At 41.5% G+C, this 25272-nt stretch overlaps 2 protein-coding genes across 2 annotated transcripts in view; both read left to right on the top strand.

The window, feature by feature from the left end:
* The window catches only part of supv3l1 (SUV3-like helicase), a 15931-nt gene extending 6099 nt beyond the window's left edge, over positions 1-9832 (top strand). Inside the window, exons 3-15 of the mRNA XM_072678395.1 lie at positions 616-723; positions 816-930; positions 1229-1397; positions 2177-2288; positions 2391-2468; positions 2561-2652; positions 3499-3679; positions 3776-3869; positions 4478-4697; positions 5379-5459; positions 5542-5718; positions 5941-6089; positions 6217-9832. Of these exons, the coding sequence (XP_072534496.1) occupies positions 616-723; positions 816-930; positions 1229-1397; positions 2177-2288; positions 2391-2468; positions 2561-2652; positions 3499-3679; positions 3776-3869; positions 4478-4697; positions 5379-5459; positions 5542-5718; positions 5941-6089; positions 6217-6586 (1946 nt within the window). The 3' untranslated portion in view covers positions 6587-9832. The remainder of the gene's footprint in view (positions 1-615; positions 724-815; positions 931-1228; positions 1398-2176; positions 2289-2390; positions 2469-2560; positions 2653-3498; positions 3680-3775; positions 3870-4477; positions 4698-5378; positions 5460-5541; positions 5719-5940; positions 6090-6216) is intronic.
* Positions 9833-10318: 486 nt separating this feature from the next.
* On the top strand, positions 10319-24851 carry hkdc1 (hexokinase domain containing 1). The gene is made up of 18 exons (XM_072678394.1): positions 10319-10552; positions 12258-12420; positions 12531-12679; positions 13903-14022; positions 14920-15015; positions 15139-15238; positions 16030-16213; positions 17877-18032; positions 18367-18600; positions 18763-19067; positions 19968-20116; positions 20891-21010; positions 21285-21380; positions 21966-22065; positions 22273-22456; positions 22899-23054; positions 23953-24186; positions 24446-24851. The coding sequence occupies exons 1-18, from the start codon at positions 10490-10492 to the stop codon at positions 24582-24584; spliced, it is 2748 nt and encodes a 915-aa protein (XP_072534495.1). The 5' UTR covers positions 10319-10489; the 3' UTR covers positions 24585-24851.
* Positions 24852-25272: the final 421 nt, after the last annotated feature.

Here is a 25272-nt window from a genome sequence, read left to right as displayed (position 1 = left end):
ACAAGTGTCCAGACTTTTTCTGTCCTGCACCGAAGTGGTGGAACGAGCTTCCCCTGGGTGTCCGAACAGCAGAGTCGCTCGCGGTCTTCAAACGCAGACTGAAGACCCACCTCTTCAGAGAGTACTTGGACAAATAGCGAATACAGTACTATGGTCACCTTATTGACTTGTGTTAGTAATGTCTAAAGCTTAGAGGTGTCTTTGAACTATTAGTCTATTCTAACTAGCTATTGGGTAAATAGCGAAGCACTTTTGTAAGTCGCTCTGGATAAGAGCGTCTGCTAAATGCCGTAAATGTAGTCTCTGCTGTTTGTGTTTATATGTAACCTTTAAGTAGAAACCAATCAGGTACCCAGGTACAGTTCTTTTGGTATGAGGTGGGGTGATGATGATCTAACATCCTGACCTCACTAATGGTCTAGTCGCTGTATGCAATCAAGTAGAGACATTTGCTCCAACAAAAGCAGAATGGTGTTTGTATGTATTAATACCCTTGATTTTAGAAGGAACAATAAATCAGCAGGTGTCCTGTTACTTTTGTCCATGCAAATGCGCACACAGAGCTTGTCTAGTCCCTTGCCTTTCGTCCATACAGTGTTTTTTGTTTGCCTGCAGCACGACTCTTCCACCTAGCCTTCATCAGTTTTAGGAAGCATGTTGTGGAGAAGGACACACTTGCTGCTGATCTGCACATCATTCTCAGTGATATCTGCTGCGGAGCAGGTGAGTAGTGGGACAACACGAGCCTGCAGATACACCGAAGTGACTAATCATGAGCTTGTTTAATTGCTGCTAATCTTTCCGTTGTTTTCCAGGCCACTTGGATGACATTTTCCCATACTTTATGAGGCACGCCAGGCAGATCTTTCCAATGCTGGACTGCATGGATGACTTGCGCAAAATTAGTGATTTGCGCGTCCCAGCCAACTGGTAGGGGAAGTTATGGGCTATTTCAATTAGGGATCCAGTGACTTGGGATCATGGGGCCGATCCAGGCATTTTTAATTGATCTGCTTTTAAGCTTCCGATCCACTTTCGATCCTAATGTTTGCTGGGGTGCAGTCTGGTGTCCTCTAGGCGCTATTAATAGACACGATTCTTAGCTGCTGCAGACAGACTTCACATTTTTTGGAAAGCTAAAAAAAAAACCTTGATCGGGACAGCCCTAATTTCAATTCTCTATAACTTGCTTCAGACTTGTGGTGTTAATGTGATTTACGTTTTGTAGGTACCCAGAAGCCAGGGCTATTCAGCGGAAGATCATCTTCCATGCAGGCCCTACCAATAGTGGTAAAACCTATCATGCTATTCAGAGATACCTGGAAGCCAAGTCTGGAGTTTACTGTGGTCCTCTAAAGCTGCTGGCTCATGAGATCTCTGAGAAAAGTAATGCTGCGGTAAGTTCTGTTCTTTATGAGAAACGACTAGTTGTGGTTAAACATGAAGCGAAAGTTGAGTGCTCATTAAGGGTGTGGTAACGTCAGGTCTAATTGCACTGCATGCACACAACAATAGAGTGACGTTGTTTTGAAAGAAGCATATCATTAACAGTGCTTAAATAAAGCAGCAGAGTGCTATCTCGGCCCCAGTGCTAAATGTCAAATGTGTGAATCAGTAATCCCTACTATTACAATCAAACTGTAGTACCATAAGCTTCATGAGGAAGTACATATACATCTTATCTCTAGGGCTATATTAAAAACAAAAAAAAAAATCTTTCAGTGGAAAAAAACAAACAAAAAACGATTACATAGCTGTTTCTGCGTTAATAAAATAAAAAAGTGTGTGTGTGTGTGTGTGTGTGTGTGTGTGTGTGTGTGTGTGTGTGTGTGTGTATATATATATATATATATATATATATATATTATTATTTTTTTATATATATATATATTTAATATGGTTGAATAAACTTGAAATTACTTTGATTTTATTATAGAAATCATTAAATGCACTGGTTGCACCTCAAGAAATTATGCATTTTATTGGTCATGTATTATTTGTTAGGTCATTTTGTATTATTATTGGTCATATGTATTATTATTTTATCAAAATCAATGTTGGGTCACTTATTGGGAACATTCCTAAATCCAGTTTGGGCAGAGCTGCAGGCTAAATCTGACGCGCATGGTTACTTCATTGGTTGTTGATGCTTATTTGTATTATGACACTCTGTTAGGGTGTACCATGTGACCTAGTGACTGGAGAAGAGAGAACCGTTGTGAATCTAGATGGTAAACCGGCTAATCATATAGCGTGTACCATTGAGATGTGCAGTGTCACCACACCATGTGAGTAGTGAATTTGTGAATTTCGTATTCCACCTTAGTGATTAACTGTAAACTTCATTTCGTTACGGTGGGTCATTTACTATGAGTGGTGAATGCTTTCAGGTGAAGTAGCGGTCATAGATGAGATTCAGATGATCAAAGATCTGGCCAGAGGATGGGCCTGGACTAGAGCTCTTTTGGGTGAGTATGTCAATGGCAGTTGTCCCTTAAAGTTGTTCTTTACCTTAAAATGTCAGCCGTGCTCTGATTATCTGCTCTCTCTTTGTGGATAGGTTTGTGTGCAAAGGAGATCCATGTGTGTGGTGAAGCTGCAGCCATTAACTTCATCACTGAGCTCATGCTTACAACTGGTGAGGAGGTGGAGGTGAGTGGCTTGTGAAGAGCCTATGCTTTCCATGTTCTACCTCAAACCCAAGCCTTACTTTAGGGTTTTTTTTGTTTGTTTTTTGTTTCACACTAGGCTATAAATACACACATCAGCCATAACATTTAACACCAACTCCGCTCATTGACCATCACTTTTAACTCCACTTCCCGTATAATTAGAATGTCATCCATCTGTTTCTCTGCATACTTCCTTAGCCTCCTTTATTTAGCAACAATTTTTTTTTTTGTGGTGGGTCACTTTTAGCCCTGCAGTGACTCTGACATGGCGATGGTGTATGTTAGCAGTGTGTGTTGCACTGGTGCGAGTGGTTCAGACACAGCAGTGCTGCTGGAGTGTTACTGCACAGTTTGTTGGTCATCTAGTCCTTCCTCAGTGGTCACAGGATGCTGCCCACGGAATGCTGTTGGCAGGCTATTCTCAGTCCAGCAGTGATGCTATGGTGTTTACAAACTCCAGCAGCACTGCTGTCTGATCCACTCGTACCAGCGCAACACACCAACACGTCAGTGTCTCTAAAGTGCAGAGAATGACTCACCACCCAAGTGGTCCCTAAAGAACAGGGTGAAAGGAGGCTAAGGAAGCATCCAGACTTGGACTACAGACAATTATAGAACTACAAAGTGCTCCTATATGGTAGGTGGCGCTGAGAATGTGGGCAAATAGCGTTGAAACAATCTGGTGGTGGTATTGTTATAATTGCTGTATAAAACCAATAATCTAGTGGTCAGTAGGCTTCTTTGCTGTGTAATAACCATATAATAATTTAGGTATACGCTTTCTATGCTTAGACCAGTTCATAACAGCCTTTTCTTAATCCCCAAGGTCCATAACTACGAGAGGCTGACTCCGTTCTCCATCTCAGACAGGGCAGTAGAGAATTTGGACAACCTGCAGCCTGGTGACTGCATTGTGTGTTTTAGCAAGAATGATATTTACTCTGTGAGTAGGCAGATAGAGGTTCGTGGCTTGGAGTGTGCTGTTATTTACGGCAGCCTGCCCCCTGGTGAGAGACATTCGGTTTCTAAAATCAAGTAATATTAAAGCTGGAATGTAGTCAATCCAACCTGACAACTAGTGACATGAATGTTTTTGTTAACAGGCACAAAGCTGGCTCAAGCAAAAAAGTTCAACGACCAAGACGACCCCTGTAAGATCCTTGTCGCCACGGATGCTATTGGAATGGGTTTGAACTTGTTAGTAGGTTTTGAGTTATTTTGCATGTTGATAACTTGAGTTAATCATAGAGATGTTTTTCCTGTTTATGCAAAGAAGGTAAATGTCTAAATGGTTAAGCGAAGCCTGTGGGTGACATGGAGTCATGGACATCCAATTCTGTGTCATTTGTACAGCTGATTGTTCTGGAAGCGCCACTGCCAGTTAATTTACACCAGGTAACAGACAGCCGCATTAGGTAGCTTCACACTGGGAGTGTGAGGCCAGTTGTGCTTAGAGACCCCTGACATTTTTAAAACAGGTTTGCAGGTCAGAGTTTGTGTGATGGCATCAAAACTACTGAGTAAACATGAGGACAACTAGCTAAACATGGGTATGTTTGTTAATTGAGCGACTGGGTCTGGGCAAGCCTGGGGCTAGGTTTTGTGGCTATGAGAGGGCAGAAGTGACCCTCTATTTTGCAGATATGTGGTTAAACCAGCCAGGTGCAGATATTAAGTCATGACCATGCAGACCACTAAATGGCAGTTTTGTTGTTCACTCTTGAACCTAATACCTTCTTAATCTAACCCATGCAAGTCTTCATTTGCAAGTTCAGCAATACATGTATGTTGTCTCTCCTGACCAGGAGCATCAGGAGAATAATCTTTAACTCCCTGGTGAAGCACAATGTGAATGAGAAAGGAGAGAAGGAGCTGTCCACTATCACCACCTCCCAGGCCCTTCAGATCGCAGGGCGTGCAGGACGGTTCAGTTCAGTATTCAAGGAGGGCATGGTGACCACTATGTACAGAGATGATTTACCTGTGCTGAAGGAAATCCTGGGCAGGTCTGTGGACCCTGTTGAGGTAAGGCTCACTTACTATTCATCTGAGTTCATAAACCACATTTTTGGGCTTTGGGCTTTCTGGAGCAAGGAATATGAAATCTACAAAGGCCATTTTGAATTTCATAAATTGAACATGTACTGTTAAATATGTATGTTATTGAGATTTAAGTGCATAAGTGATCACAGGAAATGTACACTGTGCCCAAGTCTTTGACACCCCTTCTAATGAATGCATTCAGCTGCTTTAAGTTGCACCCATTGCTGACCCAGTACATTTGGGATAAGTTGGGGAATAGGTGGCATGGTGATCATCCAACGTCCTGATCTAACAAACACTCTTGTCGCCGAATGCAATCGAATCCTCATAGCAATGCTACAAGATCTAATAGAAAGCCTTTCATGTACAGTAGACAGTATCCAACAAAAGCAGGATAAACTGATTTTATTTTTATGTAAGTGTACTATCCTTGCTTTTAAAAGAAATGAATGAGCAGGTGTCCCAGTACTTTTGTCCATATAGTGTATGAGAAATAGGAGCTGTGGTGGGTGCAAAAGTTGCATAGGTTCCTGTGCTCTAAGCAAGATTGACAGTCAGTTCTTTATCTAAGGCAAATAATTTGGTTATTATTACTATCTTTCTGAATAGTACCTTGAGTTGCTGAAGTTGTTAAAGTGGTTTTTCTTTTCTGTTTGATCACAGGCAGCAGGTCTGCACCCCACGGCAGAGCAGATCGAGATGTTTGCATATCATCTTCCTGAGGCCACGCTCTCTAATCTTATTGTATGTATTTCTCTTCTGAAAGTTGCTCCATGTTACTGTTGCCAACACCGATCATTTTGCTGACCCGTTTCCTGTCTCTTAGGATATCTTTGTGAGCCTCGCGCAAGTGGATGGCCTTTACTTTGTCTGCAACATTGAGGACTTCAAGTTCCTAGCAGACATAATTCAGCACATTCCCCTCAACCTGCGATCTCGCTACGTCTTCTGCACCGCCCCCATCAACAGAAAACAACCTTACGTCTGCACGTCCTTCCTAAAGGTAACAGAGTGGTGATCTCACCGGAGTGGTCCAGCATTCAACACCTACAGTCCTTCTGTTGTTCGCTTGAAGTGTTTCAGAGCTTGCAGGGCACTGATGGAGAGCTTATGCTTGTTTTATGTGATCACCTTGAGTAACTACACCACACAGGACTGCTTATGCTTGATATGCTTTATGTATTAAGTCATGTTTAAGGTGGCTTGTCTGTTTGCTTGATTGTAGTTTGCCAGACAGTTCAGCAGAGATGAGCCACTGACTTTCGACTGGGTGTGTCGGCACATCAGTTGGCCCCTGGTAGCCCCGAAAAACATCAAGGACCTGGTCCATTTAGAGGCTGTCCACGATGTGCTGGATCTCTACCTCTGGCTCAGGCAAGTCTCTGCTGCTCTCCTTTAGTGTCTGCCTTTGGCTGTTCCTCACCAGAGAGCTTTGGGTTATTCACTTGCTAATGAGTCCTCAGTCAGTCTAATTGGTTTTCTCTCTGCTTTCCTCTTCCAGCTATCGCTTCATGGACATGTTTCCTGATGCTAACCTCATCCGTGAAATCCAGCAGGAGCTGGATGCCATAATCCAGATTGGCGTGCGTAACATCACACGGCTTATTCGAACCGCAGAGGCCCAGTCTCCCAACCCAGGCTCTGAATCAAAAACCCCTGGCCAGAGGCACCTGTCATCTTCGCTAGCACTGAGAAGAGGCAGGGCCTCAAAAGTTCAGGCTGCCAAGAAAGAGAGTGACGTGACCACGGACCCCTCCCTGGGCTCACGCCTGGTGCAGGAAGGACTGCTCACACAAGAGCTCCTGCAGCAGCTGCAGAAGGAGTGGTCTGGAAACCTTCACAGAGGGACTGCTCACAAAAAGAAGAAGTGAGACAGGCTGACTTTTTATGTTTATGTAGGATGTTGTTTAACAAAGCGAGAGTAGTGTACTGTATATGAAGTGTACGGGGACTTTTTGAATGGCTCTGTGGTTGTGCTTTCCTGAAGCTTTAGACTGTGTCAGGGATGCGAGGCTCAAAATAAAACACTTTAATTGTTTTTCAAGAAAACAAAAAATTAAAAATAATTGAGGGTTGACTGGCTAACCCAGTGGCTGATTTTTATATGTTAAAACTATAAATTTACTTGGTGAACTTGCAGGATGTCTTTGTCAAATGAGACCATGTAGGAAGGTTCAGAAGAACTGGGAAGAGACAATTGCTCTTCAGTCATTAGCAAGCAAGGGTTCTTTCAATGTAAAGTATTTATGGTAGTGACCGTATAATTGGACAAACCTATATGGGATCGGTTAAGGAAAAACAAACAGTTGTGGTTCCAATGTATGTCTATCCCTCATGTCGTTACAACCTAAACCTTCTTTTCCTCAATTTTTTCCCCCTCTCATTTTATTATTTTTATTTTTATATAAAAAAAACAAGACAAAAACAACCAAAAAAAAAATATCACATATTCCAATATAATTCCAGACTAAGCTTGAGTATTAAGGAATTCCTCTAGTTTTTTAACTGTCACTATGATTTAGGAGTTTAAGAGAAAGCCAAAAAGACCAATTGTTTTTTTCTGGGGGGGGGGGTTAAGCAAATGTTAGATATGTTTCACTTGTGACAGCAGTCACGTTTTGTGCAACCACAGGCAGTGTGAGCAAACAAAATGGATTGATATTAATGGAAAAGCTTAAGAAAGGATTTTTATGACTAAATGCACTAGTAGTCCTAGATTTATAAAATGATCAAAACTTGGTCAAAAACTCCCACTATAGCTAAATAACCAGTGCTAAAAGACTATGTAACAACATGCAGTTGCTCAGTGTTTAAGCACTGCCTATCAAATATGTTCTCAGAAGCTGTTTAGAATAATTAAAGTATTTGTCTATATAATGATGAACAGTGTGGTTGCATGTGCTGTGGAGGTCAGGCTAATGCTGTGGCTTAGCACTGAGGTGGGTTTGGGACATCTCCTTTTGCTTTGTGTCTGCCTGCCTTGGACCGTCACCATGGAAACCAGCAACAAACCCATGCTGATAAAAGCAGGTATAAACTTTGCACACTGTGAATTACACTAAAGTTGAAGTGCTGGTAAATGTGTAACGTTGTCTATACCAATACTCAAATAAAAGCATCTTTACAAACAGCTCGAATAGCGGAACCTCTTAGTACATAGTCCGTAACCTACCAGCACTAGAACTGAAGTTTGTCTCTTCTCTGTTTGGATCCTGTTGGTCTACATTAACATATTAAAATGTCAAAGATGTGACTGGTAACAATGCAGCACAGATCCGGTCATTGATTAAACCCAGAAATGGAAATTGGTAATTGTGAAGTGCTAAAAGGTACATGAGTTTTCTTAAACATACATGAGACAACTTGACCAGTCAGAACTGATACACTTCTGTTTTTGCATCTTATCTTTTTCCAGGATAAACTATAAATTCAGACTAGGCACAAGCTAGTAGTGTTTACTTGAAGAATGAACTGAAGAAAGATGTTAAAAATATTAAGCCAGATCTGTCTCATTTGCCACATTTAAAGGTTTTTAAAGGTTAAAGCATTGGTCATTGGTATGCTAATGAGACTGCTGTACTTGCACATGATCAGCCAAAAGATTAAAACTTCCCAACAAGCGATGTGAAGTGAATAGCACCATTGCATTACAGTGGCACCGGTCAAGAAGTGGGTTATACAGTAATGGGCAGTAATGGTGATGTGTTGATAGCAGAAAATGTGGACAAGCATAAGAATCTGAGCCACTTTGACAAAGAGCCAAATTCTGATGGCTAGATGACCAGGTCAGGGCATCTTAAAAACATTAGGCAGGTCTTCTTGCAGTGGGAAGTAGAACCTACAAAATGGGAGGGAAACCAGTGAACTGGTGATTGGGTCATGGGTGCCCAAGGCTCATTGATGCACATCATCAGGGTCATCATCTTTTTTTTTTTTTTTTTTTTGGGCATCATGTGCCTTAAGGTCTTCTGTAAGTGTGTGTCTAACTACTTCTGCAGTGTTCTACTGTTCAACTAGGCTAAATGTGTTCTTCAGCCTTCAGTCCAGGTTACTGCTGATTAACCGTCCGGTTTGATCCAAATAAAAGTGATCGAGTAGGTTTTCAGTGGTCTGAGGAAGAGAGTACAGGGCTGGAGAGGTTGTTGGTTTCAGATGGGTGGTGTTAGTTTTTATTTTGCTAGATTAAACATGACTTTGATGTATTTATGATACCAAAGAAATACTGGAAAAACAGTAAAAGTAAATTTGGTGAAAGTAAGGTCTTAGGAAAAGGACAGAAACAGGCTATTAGTGTTAATTACATGTTCAGGATATCAGAACATCTGTGAACTGAATATGAACCGGTCCATCTCAGAGACTCAGAAACACAGAGATTACAATGTGTGTATGTTGTATGATTTTACATTCATGCAGTTCTGCCATAAACCATTATTTACACTTGTGTTCATCATAATATGCTGCATGATCTGTAAACTTCACCAAACTTGTGCTTAAGTACTTCTGCCACCTCTTTCCCCACCCACCTCATCCCAAAAGTATTGGACAGAGCACCATCATTTCAGATCACACATCACGTTATTACAGCTGCTCTACAGCTCAATGCTCGGGCGCTTTATACCCCTCTAACCCACGCCTGGCACTAAACAAGGTCCCAAAAGGTTCATGTTGATCTGCTCCAGAGAGTCCTATTCTATTGGCAATTCTTCTTTAAAGGGACTAGACAAGCTGTGTATATATATATATATATATATATATATATATATATATATATATATATATATATATATGTGTGTGTGTGTGTGTGTGTGTGTGTGTGTACGCCTTTGCACATCTGTGTCAGCCATGGTTGCAACTTTTAAAACAACTGAATGCATTCATCAGAAGAGGTGTCCACAAATATTTGGACATTTAGTGTAACAGTATGCTGCCTTGCTTTTTAAGACGGTTCACTGTTTAAACCATGTTTACAGTTACCACCAGGATTGAAAGTGTATGATATTGATGTATTTTCATTAACAATTTCTGAAAAGCTGTATGTAAGGTGTAACACTGCTGTCCAAGGAGTCAAATCCATTTACTTGCATATTTGGAGAAAATGTGGAATTGAATAGGTTAAATAAGTAACGTAACTGATTAAACGTAACTCCTCACTACTTACTTTTGCTGGGACATTAATCAATGGTCTTTGGGCACATCTGCAAACAATGTGGAGAATGCTGAAGGTCACCTGTAGTTAAGATGGAGTCCTGATCACTTCAGCCCTTCCATTCAATGGCGATTAGCACTTGAAAGCTGTTTTTCCATCTTTTTCCTTTGCCTGTTGAGGATGTTTTTACAGGTTCAAACCACAGGCCTGGGACGTCTCTCTTAATCTATTGTTGTGCTGTGACTGTTTTGATGAAGCGCCCACTGTGCAGGACCCAAAGGAAAAGGCTGTGACTGGAGCAGAGCCAAAAGCATTGCTAGGAGAGCTCTAAGAGCGGAGGGCCAGGAGGGAGGCTGAGCCATTAATGATTTAGCCTGAGTAAGGGAGGGGAGGGGAGGGGAAGAGAGTACAAGGGCTTAACTCTCTCACAGGAAAAGCAGCAGGAGAAAACTTTCACGTCAGAGGAGAGGCAGAGGAGCTGGGCTTAGGAGGAGAACACCTCTCACAGCTCAGTAGACCACTGGGGGAAATCTGCGAAAAGCTGATGTGTGAGGGTTTTTTTTTAATAGTTTGCTTAAGTAAGTAAAGCGTAGGTGTGAGACATTAGGAGACACTACAAGACGTCAAGATGTTTGCTGTGCACTTGCTGTCTTTTTACTTCACCAAGCTGCAGGAGGATCAGATCAAGAAGGTAATATTTCTTACTGATGTGTGATCAATGTTTAAGTATATCCGGCTCTTTAAATACACACAGCTCTACACATTTGAGTGAATACACCTGTCTGAAGTAGGGACTGAACTTCTGAAGGTCTAACTGATTTCCAGCATGTGGTCTTCTGAGCTTTTCTTCTGACACTGTTTCTTCTGAAACTCTTCACAATTTCCATTGTTCCTACAAGCAGAGGTCCACTCTGGAGTTTTCTCTCGCTTGAATGAGAAACCGTGCTCTGATGGCAGTCTGAATTAGTATAATCCCACTGACACGTTTGCCAGTCCACCTCCTCGGCAGAGCTCGCCTGATGCTGGTGATGAATGTGGTTACATAGCGGCCCGGCGAATCATTAACTCTCTTATGTCACATCTGATTGGTGTGTGGAAAGAAAGTGCAGGCCAAGGACCTTGCCCTTTCACTCAACGTTTATAGGGAAGTATTTGTCTCTATGAAGTTTACTGACTCTTTTCTTGGGACAGATTGTAGAACATGTTGCTGTACTGTTCTTCACACTTACCACTGAACATTTTCTTCTGCTATACCGTTGTTTAAAATCACATTCCTTCCGTAACCTTACCTGCCTTTATGACACAGGCGCGCCCATGTTATCTATTGGAAAGTCATATAATTGCAAAAGACGTCTAAACCATTAGCTTCATGACTTTAGCACTGATTTCACAGCTTTTCTGGGGAAATAACTAACTGTATTGAAGGAGTGACGGCATTACAGCATTACAAATAATGGAAGATAATAGCATGACACTATGCTAGGTGGTTCATTTTAGGTTTTTGTCACTTTCCAGTCACTTTTTGTTTATTTATTTTTATTTCTTTGACTTTTTTTTATCTACATGGTGGTTTACATCATTCTGCAAACACTGCAAAGTGCTAGGGCAGAGGGTCCTCCAGGACCAGCATTTGCACCGCACGTTGCAGTGTTTTTACCTGGTCCCAACACACCTGATTCAGCTCTTCATTAGTTGAGGGCATTGTGTTAGAGCAGGAAACCACTAAAATGTACAGGGCAGGGGGTCCTCCAGGACCAGGCATTGAAACTAGGGACCAAAACCATCCAACCTGAATCCTTCAGGAGCACCTTCAGGGCCCATATCTTACATATATCTGTGCACTTATATAATATATGCACTTGTTAAGTGTATAAGTTATTTTGCACTAAAAACAGTTGGACTTCATTTGGACATTTACCATTTGCCAACTCTGCCCCTTACAGTTAAACAGGCTGTGTTTGTTCCTATGCCTTTAGACTGATATATACATTTCAATAACCTCTGTTCTGATTGGTGTTCTGATTCTATATTAGGGGCGGGTAGCGTGGCCAGAGTTCAGTACATTTTGCTGATTTCCCTGCTCTAACACACCTACTAAACCTGGCAATTAACAGGTGAGTTGAATCAGGTGTGCTTGAGCAGGAAAAGCAAAAACCTGTGCCGGAATCCTGGCCTCTAGGTAAGGAATTGCCCACCCTGCTCCATACTGTGGGCTAAAACACTCCAGTTGTAGGCTCAAATGTGTAAAGTCCAGCTCATAAGACAATGATCAAATCCTTCATGAGAGGAATCCGGTGTGTTAGAGCAGGTGCAGGGTATCCCCAGAACAGGAGCCGAAACCACTTTATATATATATAAAAAAATTATGTGCTTATAACTTCTTGGTCTCTCGGCAGGTGGACCGCTTTCTGTATGCCATGCGTCTCTCAGATGAGCAGCTTTTGGATATTTCGGGCCGGTTCAGGGAAGAGATGGAGAAAGGCCTATCACGGGAGAGTAACGCTGCAGCAGCGCTGAAGATGCTGCCCACACATGTGTTCTCCACTCCGCACGGCTCAGGTGCACTTATATGGTCGCCATGTTTTCCACATGTATTCCCAATTCACTGATTAAATGTGACTGATTTAAAGTTCTCCAAAATAAATCCTTTGTCATTGTGCACCTTGCAGAGAAGGGTGAGTTCCTGGCGCTGGATCTTGGTGGTTCTAGGTTCAAAGTGCTCCAGGTGAAGGTATCCGAGGATGGAAAGAGAAAAGTTCAGATGGAGAGTGAGACCTTTCCAGTCCCAGAGGAAGTTTTAAATGGCAGAGGAACGGATGTAAGTACTTTCCATCACATTTTGTTTCTATAATTACAAAAGCATTTACACCGACTGAGCACCTACTGTACACCTGCTCACTCATGCAGTTCAATTGTGTGGCAGCACTGCAGTGCTTAAACACATGTAGATATGGGTCATCGGCTTCAGGTAATGTTGCGTGGCATGAGTGTTGGTGTCAGGCGGGCTGGTTTGAGTTTTTCTAAAACTGCCTTCTAGGGTTCATTTAATTTAAATGTACATTTACACTTAAGGCATTTAGCAGACACTTATTTAGAGCAACTTATAACATTGCTTGGCTGTACACTCAGAAAATATCCTTAGCTAGCTTGTATAGGCTAGAATCCAAAAGATAGCTTAAGATTTAATGGTGTAAAAAAAAAAAATACAAAAGTCAGTTTGGATAACTAGATACACAACATACTATATGCTAAAAGGCAGTGGTGGCTCAGCAGTTAGAGTGCCGGCCTATCAATAACAGGGTTGTGGGTTCGATTCCCGGCCTTTTACCCTCTCTGCTCCCCGGGCGCTGGAGTTGGCTGCCCACCGCTCTGGGTGTGTGTGTACTCACTTCCCCTAGTTCACTAGTGATGAGTTAAATGCGGAGGACACATTTCGCTGTACAGTGTACACTGTACAGTGACAAATACGTGCACCTTTACCTTTTAAAAAAATAAAGGTGCTACAAAAGGTTATTTGAGCGATGCCATAGAGGAACCAATTTTGATTCCATAAAAACAGGTGCAGGTCTACAATTTTGTTTCTGGTGTCCTTCGACAGCTCTTTGGTCTTCACCATAGTGGAGTTTGGAGTGTGACTGTTTGAGGTTGTGGGCAGGTGTCTTTTATACTGTTAATAGGTTTAAACAGGTGCCATTAATACAGGTAATGAGTGGAGGACAGAGAAGCCTCTTAAAGAAGAAATCTTGCTTGTTTGTAGGTGACCAAATGCTTATTTTCCACCATTATTTGCAAATAAATTATTTAAAAACAATGTGATTTTCAGAATTTTTTTTCTCATTTTGCCTCTCATAGTTGAGGTCTACCTATGATGTCAATTACAGGCCTCTCTCATTGTTTTAAGTGGGAGAACTTGCACAATTGGTGACTGAATAAATCCTTTTTTTCCCCACTGTATACTATGCACTGTAGAACAATCAGCCAGACATAATTGCTGGCATGGTTGAAATTGTCCCTGCTCATGTTTCTCTATTTGTCCCACAGCTTTTTGATCATGTGGCAGAATCTTTAAAAACCTTCATGCAGAAGAATAACATCAACCAGAAGAAGAAACCCCTGGGCTTCACCTTCTCTTTCCCATGTCTCCAGTCTAAACTAGATGAGGTACAATCTGTCGTAACAATCTGTCTGACAGCTCTGCAAAACACTAGCATACATAATATTAGTCATTATTATGTGTCATTCATTATTCATTATGTGACTTTTTTTCAGTTTAATCCAGAAATAGAGGCCTAGTCTGCACCGACTGGGGAGGTTGCAGCACCCCAGCACCCCCCAAGTTCTATCTGTTCTATTTTAAACTTAATTCAGTACTTTTAAAACAACATTATGTAGCGTTTGAGGCATTTCAATCATTGTGATTCTTCTCTGACTTATAATAATGAATAATAATGAGTCTTTATCGTTGCTACTTCTTCGGGGTACCTTTGGTGAAGCAGGCAGGACAGCACTTGCAAGAACTGTGTAATGCTGCATAACCCAAGTCATATTTGTGTAAAATTCTGGAATATTACTCACCAGGGGTGGTTAAAAGCGTGAATTACTCTTCTTGACTGTAGAAGGACCCCTCAAACAAGAATGATCACATAATGCTGCTTTAAGTCAGTAGATTTAAGCTGTGTCTCTTAGATGCAATAATCCAGATAATTACTAGTACACAGAGCACTATTATAGAGAACAGGATTTGACAAGGTAGTGAACGCTGCAAGTGTAGTTTCTACACTATGGGATTTTGTACATTATGGGATTGTTATCGTGCCATAAAAATTGCCCATTATGTTTTTGGACACTACTACAAAATGGCAGAACTCCAGAATAGTGCTCTATAGGGCACCGTTTTGGACACAGCTCTTGTTTTCCAAAAATATCCAAGCCTACCCTGTGCCGGCAGAGATGCTACATCCCCCAGCAACCCTGCCTCACTGGTTATGGCTCTCATCGATACAGTGATCAATTAGGACAAGTCACTTTCTAATTCTGTCCTGGTCTGAATTGTTCCAGGGTGTGTTACTCTCATGGACAAAGAACTACAAGGCCAGAGGTGTTCAAGGCACCAATGTTGTAGAGGCACTGAGACAAGCCATCAACAAAGTTGGGGTATGAACATTTGAAAAATAATTATTTTGTTGTATAGTTGTTTTTTAAATATGTAAATAAACTGACAGGAAACTACATGCTAATTAAGTGTATAAAGTCAGTGTATGCTGTGTATGGAAACAGGGGATTGATGTGGATGTCCTGGCACTTGTCAATGACACAGTAGGCACCATGATGACCTGTGGATATGATGACCAGCATTGTGAGGTGGGAGTCATCATAGGTGAGACCGCAATTGCCATGCCATACTACCAGAACCATATTCACCAACAGTTCTTCAGAAGAAATGTCTTCCTAAAACCCACTTATGCAGAGTTTACAAAGATTCTGACCTTCAGCAATGTTTTCCTTTTTGGGTTTAGTTAAATTTACAAGGACAGTCATTGTAGGATCCATCATTATAAGAGCAGACATATTTTCGAGCTTCAAGTACGGCTCGGCTCGACCCGCCATCCCTCAAAATCCACGGAAGACAAGCGTCCAGGCTTTTTTCTGTCATGGCACCAAAGTGGTGGAACGAGCTTCCCCTGGGTGTCCGAACAGCAGAGTCCAACGCTCGCTGTCCTCAAACCCAGACTGAAGACCCTCCTCTTCAGAGAGTACTTGGGCAAATAGCAGAGTGGTCACCTTACTGACTTGTGTTTAGTAGTGTCTTAACTTTGAGGAATCTTTGAATTATTAGTATATTCAAACTAGCTGAGGTTTTTCTTGGGTAAACAGTGAAGCACTTTGGATAACAGCGTCTGCTAAATGCCTTAAATGTAAACGTATTTTCAAAAACACATTTAGGAAAAATCTTGAAGGTGAATGAGGACCAATGATCAGAACAGGTTATAACGACAGGAGTCTCCTCAAAGCAAAGCGAAGCATGAATGTCAACTAGACTCATATCTACATGAAGTACAAATGGACTGCTCAATTCAAACTGTTCTTCACTGCAAAGCCTTTGGTAAACCCTCTGCTCAAATGCTCAGCAGAGATAATGGCCCAATCTGTGTGTGCCTGTATTTCCAGGTTCAGGCACTAATGCGTGCTACATGGAGGAGCTGAGACACATTGATCTGGTGGAGGGTGACGAGGGCCGGATGTGCATCAACACAGAGTGGGGAGCTTTCGGAGACGATGGGGCCCTCGATGATTTCATCACGAATTTTGACCGTGAAATCGATGCAGCCTCCATCAACCCTGGAAAACAACTGTATGTTTTTATTATCCCCTTTAACACTGGCCTTATCTTTAATCAGCCATTAGTCATAAGGCTTAGTATGCAGTAACTACTGTGAGTGTGACAACTGGATTGAGATATTGCAGATCAAAAATGTGACACTGTGTGTTTATGAATTATTCAGTCATTTATAAAACGGTAAGGAATGTAATTAGGAGAGCAAGGCAGGGACGTCTGGGCCAACCCCCAGGCCTTTAGAATTGAAAGAGTGAACCAAAAAAGAAATGATGGGGCTACTGAAATTGATGACATAAATATTTAGTATTCAGTTGCTCAGTGAATAAATGGTGTAGGAGCTAATTACATTTACAGAATCTTTTTAATGGTCACATCTTAGACTTTTAAACTTAAGTTATTTATTTTGAACCAAAATTATCCAGAAAGAACAGAATATTCCTTAACAAATATTTCCATGCTAAAAGAGGCTAGATATACCAAGCCATTCCAGCACTGATCTGCTAGGAAAGAGCAGGGAAAGATGAGCTATTTTAGCAATTTCATCATTTTGATAAGAGAAACGAGATGTTTTTGTACCGCACTGATGCCAATTAATACCTTAATACCTCTTTGGAAATTAAGACCTTTAAGAAATCAAACCAATGAAAACTGAAAGTAATTTGGAAGAAAAATGACTAAATGTGATCTTATCCATCATAGCTTGAGCAGAATAATTTGCTCAACCTAGAAATGCTGTGCTATCTAACTCATCTTATTATTTATTCTTTTTTAAAGATACACTGAAAAAGATGGTGCTTTGAGTTCATATGATTCAAATGTGTCATGAGGTTGCAAATGAATAAAATACACTTCTTGTCAAAAGAAGTAACTAAAAAAGTGGGCTTTATGTAACATATATTATTTATGTGCAACCACGTTGTAATCATGAGCATCTTTTCATTTTGAATCTTGATATTAGGTTTAGGCTACTCTAGCCACCTCTGCTCAATGCTACAAGCATCCCACTATCGCTAGAAGAGCACTTCTGGTTTGAGTGCCCGAACAAGAGCCTTTTCTCAGCCCCGGGGAGGCTTACAGATTTAAACACCTCATCCCTTCCTTCAGCACGGAATAGCACTTCACCAGAGTTTGATGTGTAATAGCTACAAAATGATCCTGACTGCCTTTAAACCTGTTTAGCTCAACATGGAACTCCTACAAGTTAAAGTGTAATGGTATATTGTATCATTACACGACACAACACAACAGGGCTTAATGATATACCACAGTATTAAACCCTGTGTGCTGTTCAGCAGGTATCTATTCAGTAACACTTTGCTTGGGTGGTCCATTGTAGATGCTTAATTAAACTCTATAACCCTTTTAGGGTTAGATTTAAGGTTAAGCTTAAGGTTAGGGTTAGGTTTTAGGGTTGATTCAAGGTTATGGTTAAGGTGTAGGTGTAAGTGTTAGTAGACAACCATTTACATTTAGTTAAAATATATATTCAGTTGTTCAGAATGTAAGGTGATCATCTACTAAGCATCTATAGTGGACCATCCACCTAACGTGATACCATCTATTGGCATCTAGATGGCACCATTCCTCCCTTAACCTGATGTTTGTTTAACAATCTATGATTTGTCTGAGGGATGAAGATGGAGATAGATGTGCGTTTGCCTGTTCTTCTGTCCTCAAGGTTTGAGAAGATGGTGAGTGGGATGTATATGGGAGAGCTGGTGAGGCTTATTCTTCTGAAGATGGCAAAGCAAAGATTGCTCTTCAAGGGCAAAGTTTCAGATGCTCTTCGGACCAAGGGAAAATTTCAGACCAAGCATGTCTGCATGATAGAAGAGTAAGTTATTCTTTAAGCATTTTTTGGATGATTGTTACTCTATACCATGCTTTCAAGCTATCAAGAGTCTCCAACAGACCAGAAACTCTGTTAACGTATTTGTGAGTAGAATATTAGACTCAGGACTTCAATCTAATGCAAACTGATCTAAACTGCTATTTAACTGTAAAAATGTCAGAAATGTTTATTATTGACTTAATAATAAGTATAATAAGTAATAGGCTTTATCGGCTTTACTCCAAGGGCTACCTAAATAAACAGCCATCTAAATCTAATGTGGCAAGATATACAGTATATGTTACAGCTGTATAATTGGTTTGGTCTCTTTTTTCAGATACAAAGATGGCCTGAAGAACACAGAAGAAATCCTAATTGAATTGGGCCTCAGTCCCACCGAGGACGACTGTATTGCTGTCCAGCATGTCTGCACCATCGTGTCCTTTAGGTCGGCTAACCTGTGTGCTGCTGCTCTAGCTTCCATCCTCACCCGCATCCGAGAGAACAAGAAGCTGAAGAGCTTGAGAACAACGGTTGGCATGGATGGGACAGTCTACAGAACTCACCCTCAGTACGTTAGCACACTCCATAAAACAGTGAATCCTCTATTTGATCATAACATCACAGATTGACACAGGCAGTTGAACTATCACCTCTAGACTGATGCATGTGTTCACCCCTAATTAACAGTCACACAAATGAACCTGATGCACTTGTGTTACACAACCTGTAGGTATTCAAAGAGGCTCCACAAGGTGGTTCGACGCCTGGTGCCTGAGTGTCATGTGCGCTTTGTGCTGTCGGAGAGTGGCAGTGGAAAGGGGGCGGCCATGGTAACAGCAGTGGCACAGCGGATAGCATCCCAGCGCAAAGAAATCAACGACACACTCACAGACTTCGCTCTCAGTTCCGCCCAGCTCCAGCAGGTGAAGGAGAAGATGCGGGTGGAGTTGGAGCGCGGCCTGAGGAAGGACTCTCATGACTCCGCCTCAGTGAAAATGCTGCCTTCCTATGTTTACAGGACCCCAGACGGGACAGGTAGGAGCAGCCTGCAGAGTGAACTTAGACATCCATAATGGTTACATACTGTAATGCATTCCCTGAAGGAGTTCCCACTCCAGGCAGTTGCTAGGCCTTGAAGCTGTTCTCGCAAGGCGGTTGCTATGGGGTTACTAGGTTGTTTCTAGGTGGTTATTAGGACGTTGCTAAATATTTGCTATGATGTTGTTAGATGGGTGCAATGGTGTTGCTAGGTGGTTACTAGGGTGTTGCTATGCGGTTGGTAGGCAGTTGCTATGGTGCACCAGGTGGTTGCTATGATGTTGCTAATAGGTTGTCACGTGCTTGCAATGGTTTTGCTTGGCATTGCTATGGTGTTGCTAAGTAGCTATGGTGTTGCTAGGCTTTTGCTAGATAGTTGGTAGAAAACAGACATTGCAATATTTTGTTGGAGTTGCTAGGTGGTTGCTAGGGTGTTGCTAGGCAGTGGCTATGGTACTCAAGAAGTTGCTATGGTGTCTTAGACAGTTCCTAAGAAGCAATGTCCAGTTGCATATACATTCATTGGTAATTTTCTCAGGTACACATAATATTTGGGTGGTGGATCATCACTCACTGGAGACACATGGTGGTTCAGTTCCGGTCCTGGAGGACCAGAGTATTCAGTATGAATTACATACTCAATAGCACTTCATTCAACTTCTCAGTGAATTGTCGGCTTAAGTAGGTATGTTTAAGCAGAGAAATCACCATGCTGTGTAGGACTCCTGCCCTCCAGTACCAGAGTTGGTGACCCTTGACTTACATTGGCTAGTGTTGTGGAGGGGCAATAAAGCAAAGTCTGTAAACCTTGTTGGCTGTACAGTTCAGGATGCAATTAGAGATAAATAAGCTATTTGCTGATGTAATGATATTATCTCTTTGCTGCTGCTCCTTCAGAGAGAGGAAAATTCCTTGCCTTGGATCTGGGTGGGACCAATTTCCGGGTGCTGGTGGTTAAGATCCGCAGCGGAATACGCAAATCTGTCCGCATGTACAATAAGATCTACGCCATCCCACTGGAGATCATGCAGGGCACTGGAGAAGAGGTATCAAATTCATGCCAATTTATTTAAAAATGGAAACGCTTCGGTTCATCATATTAAACATAATCAAATACAGGATTTAAACTCATTGACCTGTGGAAAGCTCCAGACTTCAGTTCCTCACTCTCATAAGAACATGTCTAATATCGCTGCTGTCTCACAAAAAAGTACATTTCAATTTTCTTTCAATTATTTATTTATTTATTTATTTATTTTTCACTTTTTGACACAATTTGAACAGTGCAATTGTTCTATTAGTATGCAGATTCAAAATTGTATGATGCATGGACCAATAGAAATGCTTCAAATCTTTACTTTACTTAAATTACTTTAAATCTTTTTACATTGACTTCATAACTGAAGGTTATGAAGGTTTTTTTTTTTCTTCCTCCTGAAAAGTTGACATTTTGAAGATTCAAGGTTTTTGTGTGACAGTGACGATATGTTAGTTTCACAGTAGTTATGGATTAATTTATAGTCATTACTGAGTAACAGGTCTTAGCCTGAATAACTGGAGGACTGAAAAATTTGCCTAAAGGTACTACAAAAGGGTTTTGATTAGTGATGCCATAGAAGAACCTTTTTTTTTTTGGTTCCATGAAGAACCATTTGTAACAGAGATGTTTGCACGAGGAACCTTTTAAAAACTCATGCAAAGGCTTTTACAAAAATACTTACTTATTGAACCAAAAGTGGTTCATTTATGGCATCACTTTAACAACAGTGACAATTAATGATCATTAATTTTTGTATTCTTTCCCTTTTTTCCCCCCTCAGCTGTTCGATCACATAGTGCAGTGTATCTCTGATTTTCTGGACTATATGGGGATGAAGAACACCTGCCTGCCACTTGGTTTCACCTTCTCTTTCCCATGCAGTCAGACTGGAATAGACAAGGTAGGCAATGCTAGTACTTATCAGATGTGTTGCTCAATAATCAAGGTGGCTTAATTTATATATGATGACTGTGGTTTAACTGTAGGAGTAGGTGATTGAGAGATGTTTTAAACACTACAATGTCAAATGTTTTTTTTCCTGGTTTAAAGTGAAGTACAGTAGCAACAAACTCTGTACAGTTTGCTATGTGACTTTTTAAAACCCAGCAGGCATTTCAAAGTCTCTCAGTGTTTATTTTCCCAACTGTTGTCCATTGTATCATTTCCATGTTTAGGGAACTTTGGTGAGCTGGACGAAGGGCTTCAAAGCCACTGACTGTGAGGGGCATGACGTGGTGGATATGCTGAGGGAGGCCATTAAGAGACGAAATGTAAGATGACAGCACTCATACAGCATGACCTGTGCTGGCCCATACCATTCCCTGCTTTGTTAAAACAAAAGAGATGAATATAGGAGGACACAGGTTTCAAAACATAATGTCCATATATGGTAATTTAGCTTCAAAAAAGATTTGTTGTTACCTGACTGTCCAAGTGATGTAAAAGACAACAGGTCCGGTCAGCCCGGGTGATCTTCCATTGTTCCCAACCCACTGTAGACACCTTTAACAGTGGACAGGTGTTAGCATGGGCACTCTTACTGGTCTGCAGCCATGCAGTGGAGTGTACGGCACATTCCTCCCAAAAACCATCATTACAGATTTCTTTAACTTGAGCCACAGTCGTCTTTCTTGTGCGTTTGGCCTAGATGGCATAGACTTTGTTGCATTTGTGCATAAGTAAGCCTTGGGTGTCAGCTTTTTGTGGATTGACCTTCCTCAGATCACTGTCAGTCAGTACTCCCCACTGCTGACTGAGAGCACCCGATAAGCCTTGTGCTGGATTATATGCTGGATTTAATCTCATTTGTAGAACTGCTGCTTCTATTAAGGAACTATTATTTTCTGTCTGTTTAGGAATTTGACCTTGATATTGTTGCTGTGGTGAACGACACAGTTGGCACGATGATGACCTGCGCTTATGAAGATCCTAAGTGTGAGATCGGACTAATTGCTGGTATGGTTTCAAACCGAAGCTCCTGTCCCCAAAAGTCCCCAAAACTCCAAAAGCTCCTAAATACCCATATACCATTATTATGTCAGCTTTTCCCATCAATGACACATTATATGCATGTTACTCTGCAAATGGTGAAGTAGTATAATAAAAAAAAGGCCCTGGTGGAGTTTTTGTTTGGTTTTCACCATGTGTTTCCTGGCCTTACAGGAACGGGCAGCAATGTGTGTTACATGGAGGACATGAAGAATGTTGAAGTAGTGGAGGGGGACCAGGGGCAGATGTGTATCAACACAGAGTGGGGTGGTTTTGGGGACAATGACAACATTGAGGATATTCGCACCAGGTTCGATCGGGAGGTGGATGAAGGCTCCCTAAATGTGGGGAAACAAAGGTGGGAGCAGCTGTGCTGATTTCTTTATTCAAATTGGTGAGGGGGGTCTTGATGTCTTGATTTCAATTATAGATATCTCTGCTTTATGATTTTATTGAGCTGCATATGAAACATAGGCTTATTCCGTATATAAACAAGTTGCTCAGTCCTGAGAGCCTTTAGATTTGTGGTCTGTTATGCCACTATTTCAGTGTCAAGATGTAATATTTGTCCACTTGGGGGCGCTGCAGTATAATAAATTGCTAGAGTGGTGGCTCTCTAAAGCAACTTTCAAATTTTAGGTTGTTCATTTTAGATGCTGTGTTGCTTACAACATATCATACAATACAACATACAACTTACAATATCATAGCTGATATTGCAGGATAAGTGCAGGAAGGGGACAGGAACCATTCTGTAGCCTGGTTTACATGCTGATATCTTTTTTATCATTTTTCTGCAGGTTCGAGAAGATGACCAGTGGGATGTACCTGGGAGAGATTGTCAGGCAGATTCTTATAGATCTAACCAGGCGGGGTCTGTTGTTCCGTGGCCGCATTACAGAGCCTCTGAAGACAAGGGGCATCTTTGAGACCAAGTTCCTCTCACAGATTGAAAGGTAATTCACCAGAACGTGCTTCCCACAGGCATCCAAAGAGGCTTAATAAGGGAATTATAGCTGTAAGAATTGTGATACTGTGAAACAGGTGGGACATGATCTGTAGGCCATAAAAAACATTGGCATTTCTAGCTGTCATCTCCTCCTGTGTTCTAGTGCTTTTTCACTGTGTTTGTTTTACTATATATAGTAACCATACAGCCAACATTAGAACTGTCTCAAACTAAGCAATTTTAAGATGCAGATTTTAATCTTTTGCTTAGTAGCTGTACTTGTGACCCTATGTAGTGTTTTCTTTTGTCTTTGATTTTCTGGTGTTGGGAGGTTTTTTTTATACTTGATTTGGCATACTTTGTGTGTTTTGAGCTGGTTAATTCTGGCCTGGTGCTGGTTGACTCATATGGCAGTCTTCAAACCACAACAAATGCTGGTCTATGCTGGTCTGGTGCTGGTTGGCCAATATGGCAGTCTTCAAACCACAACAAATGCTGGTCTATGCTGGTCTGGTGCTGGTTGGCCAATATGGCAGTCTTCAAACCACAACAAATTATGGTTTATGCTGATTTGGTGCTGGTTGACCAATATGGTGGACTTCAAAACACAACAAATTCTGGTCTATGCTGGTTTATGCTGGTTTATGCTGGTCTGGTGCTGGTTGACCAATATAGGGGAGTTCAAATTTATGCTGGTGTCCATCATATCAGTCTCCATTGGATTATCCATCCATAGTGACCAGCATACCAGCATTCAAAACACTGTGAATCACTTGATAAACCTGGTTTATTAACCTGTGTAGGTGTAAATTCAATGCTTTCCAATAATCACTTACTTATCAAACTACATCGATGTTATTGTGACTCTCTGTTCTGCTGCATAACCTACTACTGGGCTCCCCTAGTGACCGTCTGGCACTACTGCAAGTGAGGTCCATTCTGCAGCACCTGGGTCTGGACAGCACGTGTGATGACAGTATCATCGTGAAGGAAGTGTGCGGGGCTGTGTCCCACCGAGCCGCACAGCTCTGTGGAGCAGGAATGGCTGCTATTGTGGACAAAATACGGGAGAACCGAGGACTGGACAAGATGGACATCACGGTGGGGGTGGATGGCACACTCTACAAACTCCACCCACAGTGAGTAAACCAGTGTAAAGGGCAGTGGTTCTTGGTCTTAGCTATGAGCAGTGCAGCCAATGAAGTTCTTTAAGTTCCTCTGCTCTAACACACCTGAATCATCTCATGAGGTGATAACCAGGCCTCGTAGTAGCCAAGTCATCTGTGTTGGAGCATGAGGTTCTTACTGATGGGATTCAGACCCCCAGGTGTAGAAATGCACTTGTTTGGTTTCACACCCTTCCATTACAGAAAGCGTATCTTCTCTCTCTCTCCACAGCTTCTCCAGAATCCTTAAGGAGACTGTGAAGGAGCTTGCCCCTCAGTGTGAGGTGGAATTTATCCTGTCTGAGGATGGCAGCGGGAAAGGAGCTGCTCTTATCACAGCTGTGGCTCGGCAGCATTATAGAGAGACATAATTATTGCTGGACTGGATAAACTGAGTTGGATTATTGGGGGGGGGGTCTATTTTTTATAGAGTACTCTATATTATTGCCAATTTCCCTGTTGTGGGACTAATAAAGGATATTGCCTCATACACCCCATTACAAAGCTAAAACACTGTGCATAGTTAAGAGGTTAAGGTTGATTTTAATGCAGAATGCAGCGAGTATGAAAATGCCCATGTGTTTTTTCCTTTGTTGTTGTTTTAATATAAGCATAATAAAGTTTTGATGCTCTGGGTATTTGGTGATTAATGATCATGTTTAGACATAAATCAGTGTATGTAAAGTAGCAAACTTCTAGACACAACATAGCAACCACCTAGCAATCCCATAGCAAACACCTGGTATACCATAACAAGTCAAGTCAAGTCAAGTCAAGTCAGATTTATTTGTATAGCGCTTTTTACAACTGTTGTAGTCATAAAGCAGCTTTACATAATTAGTACTTAATAAAGGACAGAGACAGAGAAGAAAGAAGAAATAACATGAAGGATCAAAGACCCCCCGTGAGCAAGCCAACGGCGACAGTGGCAAGGAAAAACTCCCTCAGAGCTGGAGGAAGAAACCTTGGGAGGAACCAAGACTCACAAGGGGGACCCGACCCATCCTCCTCTGGTCAGAACTATTTAAACATTAATGATAAAAATTACCAAACCAGATA

The sequence above is a fragment of the Salminus brasiliensis genome, chromosome 4 (assembly GCF_030463535.1).
Source record: "Salminus brasiliensis chromosome 4, fSalBra1.hap2, whole genome shotgun sequence".
Lineage (NCBI taxonomy): Eukaryota > Metazoa > Chordata > Actinopteri > Characiformes > Bryconidae > Salminus > Salminus brasiliensis.
Note: the sequence above shows the minus strand (reverse complement) of the source record. Positions and strands in the feature narration are given on the sequence as shown.